Raw genomic sequence first — 5346 nt, forward strand, 5'->3', positions numbered from 1 at the left:
TTGTGACATTTACTATTTTCGAATTTTAAAATCCAGATTCGGTTATACAATATGTCTTTTTAAATTAAAATTATGGACTCGAAACTACATAACATACCCACAGCACATTGACAGGAAAAAAAGTAAGGTATTGTCCAAAAACAAATTACTATTAAATTTTTTCCCGGCTTTCAATTGAAATTTTTCACCGCTTCCAGAAGCCGTCAAAAATTACATCAATAAATAACATACCAAATACGGGTAAGCGTCAGCGGGCGCAAAAGCACCGCCAACAATTTTGGATCCACTCGCCATAGCTTCATCTTCCACTTGTTTGATCCTGGTTGCTGCTGGAATGCCGATATTGATGTGGTAATCCTTGGAGAGATCCACCTCCACGAGGGCGCTGGCCGCCGCAATCGCGGACAGAACGATCAACAGACGCATTGTTATATCAACAAACCAGCAGTAACATGTGGGCAATGTCTGCTGCTTCTTTTATACTCTTCATACCATAATTTTTGTCATTAATTTAGATTAAGACTGAAGTTATCTCAGGTTGATTATCTATCACATAAATGTATGATAATTATAAGTCGTTGGGTAGATCGGTATCTATGTATTATTTTTTGGAAAATGCCGATGATTGCATATTAAACATAGAATAAATAGATTTTAGCCGACAACGAGGTATATGGAGGAGGCCCGTGTACCTTTACTAGTCCATTATTTTATTTCCTTCTTTGCTTTCTTTATACCATGTCTTAAAAGCGGTCAACGCATGCACAGGCATTATATCCAGCTTTATGTCTTTCCTTTATGTCATAAGAGCAGGCAACGCATCACTGCAATAGTTCATGGGCCGTTCGAGCTCATTTAACCGTTACGACAAAAAAAAAACTTTTTTTTTAATTTAATTTACACAGTATTTGACTGATAGTCGATGTTACCTGTTCTAACATATCTCAGTATAAATCCAATGCTAATTGAAATAAAAGAAACACAGAAGCATACTTTCGGATTAACAATATTAGAGAGATATGAGGCAACATGACTTAAAATAGCTTTCGGAAAAATAAATCAATGTTATTTTAGATATCCTCGTATGCAGTTTACGATAAATAAAGATATTGTCATTTATAATTTTTTAATAAACGATAAAAATATTAATTAATCATTTATGTTATCATATGAGATAATATTCAACTGCAATATCCATATTCTTCATATTTATTTACTAACATTCATGATTTTAGATGATTATTATAAAAACTAAAAATATAGTGTGGTTTTGGTTTCTTGTCGGTATCAAAAATATACCTTACCTTCATAAAGAAATAAGAAAAACAGTAAGTATAAAATTAATAAAAATACCATTATAGGAACTATAAAGCACTTTATTAATAATTGCAATAAGGATGAAAATTATACAGTCTTTTTACCCATTCAAAAATGTTCTTATTACCAATTAATTTTCGAACTCGTTCACTATAAAAATATCGATAAACAGCACAAAAATAAAAACTAAAAAAACAGACGTACATAAGAAAACTTCTTTTTCGAAGTTAGTTAATGAACATAGTCATTTAATATTTAGTTAGACATAGTCATTTAGTACAGTTATCATAAAAAGTGTAAAAGTTCGTGTCAACACTATTGCAATAAAATTCCTGTTATGTTACTGATCCAGTCCAGGTAATGCTGGACCCTTGTGAATACTGAAGGTACTTCGTCATTGCACCCACTCGCGTCGATGAACGTTGCCACTCCAATCTTTGTTTAAAATAGTAAATGTATTTATTTAGCCATCTATTTTACTTATTTACAAATATTTTAAGATCTTTATTTCACAATGCACAGATACACAAGACAAAAGAATGACAAAAACTTTCACTGTACGAATTGGCGGCCTCGTCCCTTGAAGCGATTTCTTCCAGGCAGTCTTGGTATATATAAAAATGTTGATATTTTTTTTTATTGAAAAGGTATATTAGCGCATTTACAAGAAATGAACACACATGAATATAAAAAAAAGCATGAGGGTTGAGGCATAGAATTAAATGATATAAGAAATATTAAGAAGAAAAGCGCGCAGAAAAGAATAACGAAAAAATTTACATACATTCGTTAATGATTATAGCATACAAGTCCTCAGGTTTTTGCAAACGTAATATTACAAGATTATATTAGATCTAAGTATGAAAACTGTTTTTACCAAAATGTCTTCTTCTGTGTTGTTATAAAAGATCGTCATCGGTCCACCATTATCTCCCTGCACAGATAATTAATTACTATTATTTTTAAAAATTTATGTAAAATTTGAGTTTAATTCGTTGCGAAGTAGCTTAGTGCAAACATTCGTACAATGTAGTAAATAAATGCAAATTGCGGTCATGTATGAACAAAAATATTTGCAAATTTCGTCCTATACTTGTAAGTTTACGTATTCCTGCGGATGTGAGTGACTGGCAAAAGGTAGCAGGAACGGACTTATTACCTAGGTTGGTATAATACTGCTTTATCTGTAGTATAACTGTAAACATGGGGAGGAGTTACTGGGTAGGGTAGGGTAGATTATCATTGTTGAATGACAGTTTTAATATGAGAAAAGTCATCGATCTATTTGCATATGTGTCAGGCCTCTGTAAATGTTCATGAGCGGTTCTCATCGCTTACCAGCAGGCGAACGCTTACTAGCTTCAACATAAAAATAGTTTTTTTTTTTTTCATTTTTATTAACCTTTTTCAAATGAATTGAATAGAACAGACCTTGCAAGTGCCAGCGGATGAGCTAAACCCGCATACGACGTTAGGCGGCAGACGGTTGAAGTACGTCGTATTGCAGAAGATGTTTGTCGTCACCGTCATCACCTTCCCACGGAGCGTCGGGGACACAAACGTTACCTCTAAAGTCAAATAAAATACGTATATTTAATCTTAACTTAATTAAATTTTTATGGAAACAGTATATTTCAATATAAGACATATGTACGAATTGTAGTATAAAAGCGTGTAGTGAAAGATCATTTATAGTCTGCAAAATACATACGAGGTCCAGCAATACCCCAGCCCGACACAGTGCCAGCTGCTCCAGCAAAGTTATGGTTCGATATGTTCAAATAAGGCAACTTCACCACATCGACAGTATCTAAAATGAAGCAAATATATACATACCACTGTACAATTAATTGTGTGTATAAAGACAATGGAAATAAATTTTACTTTTTACTATATTATAATGGTTTACATCCAAGATCGATCAACATTTGTCTGCTGAGTAAGGAATCTATCGTCTGGTAGAGAATCTATCTGTCTAAATAAACGATTATTTAATTTTTATTACCCGTAGACCCGATAAGTACTTAATAAAACAATAAATTTAAAGTCCGTATCCATATCCACTAAATATACTAATTCAAAAAAGCTCATCATATTATGGATTGTATATAAATCCAAACTGGGTAAAAACAAACGAGAAGAGGAATAATTCTATAAAATATTTTTTTTACAAAAGCTTATTGGTCACGACACAGATCTCAACAAAGAAACAATAATGAAAAAGTTAGCAATTTGTGCATGAAAACCTAAAAGCATTTTTATAGAATTAACTGATACTAATAATAAATATAAATAAATAAATAAATAAATAAAATTATCAGTTTTATAATATATACCTACAAAATATTTATTTTGCTGATCAAGACACGTGTTATGCGATTGCAATTACGACAAGATAAGTCATACTTATGACACAGGTGATTGCAATCATACCTAATAATCTGTCGAATAATTTAAAATCAAGACCTGGCTTGATAAGTAGCGATAAATTTATATTTTATTACAGAGTCGTGATCATTTATCGAAATCGATGCCAAAATCTTGCAACGCGACAAAAGAACGTGGAACAATTTTAAGAACCACCGCTTACCAGTTAATTGCACAACATTGGCTAGTCTCAGAAGGGCCAAGTCGTTAGCAAAAGTAGTTGGGTCCCAATCGGGATGTATTTCTATTAGATCCACATTGACAACTCGACGACCATTTTCATACCTGTCGTAGAGAGAATGCGCTCCTAGAATCACCTGTGAATTGCAAAAATATAACACAGATCTAAAATAAATAACATAGTGTTTGTTTTCCTATATCTGACATTCTATTTTCGATGTTAATTCATAATATTTTCGCTTTTGCTTAATTTCCTTGGAGCCTGTTTGGTTTAAAATTTTTTATCACGAAATATATATGTAGCTTATTTTAATAATACTAAAGCCTATCATAATTATATACCATACCATACCTGAACATTATCTACTATGACATCGTCGTGAAAACAGCAATGTGCAGCAGTGATAACCCATTGCTGGTGTATCAAGGAACCGCCGCAGAAACCTAGCTGTCCTGTTGTGCCCACTCGTAAATATAATGCAACCTGTATTTTGTATTTAGGGGTCGTAAATAATAGAGAACGGTAAACATGGATTCCATTTACATACACATGTTAAGAATTACAACTCTAGCTGCAGTCGTTTAGACCTTGGCTACTTCTGAATCAATTTCTGAAGTGATCAGAATATATTGTATGTGGTAGTCGAGCACGCTTCGACACGAATTGGGCCAGCTTGCACCGGGGAAGTACCACACCCCCACAGAGGACTGGCGTGAAATAGCATTCTGCTGTGTTTCGTTCGGTGAGTGGGGGAGCCGGAGGCCCATATCCTTTTCCTTACCCCTCCCAGTCCTTTCCTTTATTCCTCTCATCAATCCTTTCTTATTCCCTTTCCAGCTTGAAGTCGGCAATCCATTTATAAAGGCGTAAGGTCTGTAATCAACCTTACGCCTCTACAAATGTTCACGGGCGGTGGTAGCGCTTACCATCAGGCGACCCACCAGCTCCATTGCCGACTATGACGTAAAAAAATACCTACGATAAATGAAGGAATTCCTCAGTAAAATAAACTTAACGTTACAGTGATAAGTAATGTGAGGCATTCAAAAATCAAAATCAAATCATACACAAATAAATTCTATAAAAAAAAATCTTTAAAAAACACAACAGGCGGTCTTATCGCTAAAGTAGCGATCTCTTCCAGACAACCTGGTGGACAAGGAGACATTACGTGTTTTCATGTTTATTTAGGTATAACACGCCTACATATTATATCAGTAACAACAAATTTATAAAACAGCATACCCAGTACATTTATCATAAAAAATACATTATTGTTGTTTCTTATATTTCGAACAACTTTAGCTCATAATGCTATACACAAACTATAACAGTTATTATACCTGAAAGGGCCTGGAATTTTGTTCACTCTTTTCACTGCCTATCATTCTAGAATTACTAAGACATTGTTGGTCGTTGCA

The 5346-nt window shown here is 33.7% G+C and overlaps 1 protein-coding gene across 1 annotated transcript in view; it reads right to left on the reverse strand.

The window, feature by feature from the left end:
- LOC119833068 overlaps positions 1-5346 on the reverse strand; it is an 11155-nt gene that overhangs the window by 3469 nt on the left and 2340 nt on the right. The window contains 9 exon segments of the mRNA XM_038356941.1: positions 232-471; positions 1422-1467; positions 1634-1752; positions 2195-2251; positions 2749-2885; positions 3029-3127; positions 3908-4061; positions 4277-4408; positions 5269-5323. Coding sequence (XP_038212869.1) covers positions 232-471; positions 1422-1467; positions 1634-1752; positions 2195-2251; positions 2749-2885; positions 3029-3127; positions 3908-4061; positions 4277-4408; positions 5269-5323 — 1039 coding nt within the window.

Source organism: Zerene cesonia, chromosome 16, assembly GCF_012273895.1.
Source record: "Zerene cesonia ecotype Mississippi chromosome 16, Zerene_cesonia_1.1, whole genome shotgun sequence".
Lineage (NCBI taxonomy): Eukaryota > Metazoa > Arthropoda > Insecta > Lepidoptera > Pieridae > Zerene > Zerene cesonia.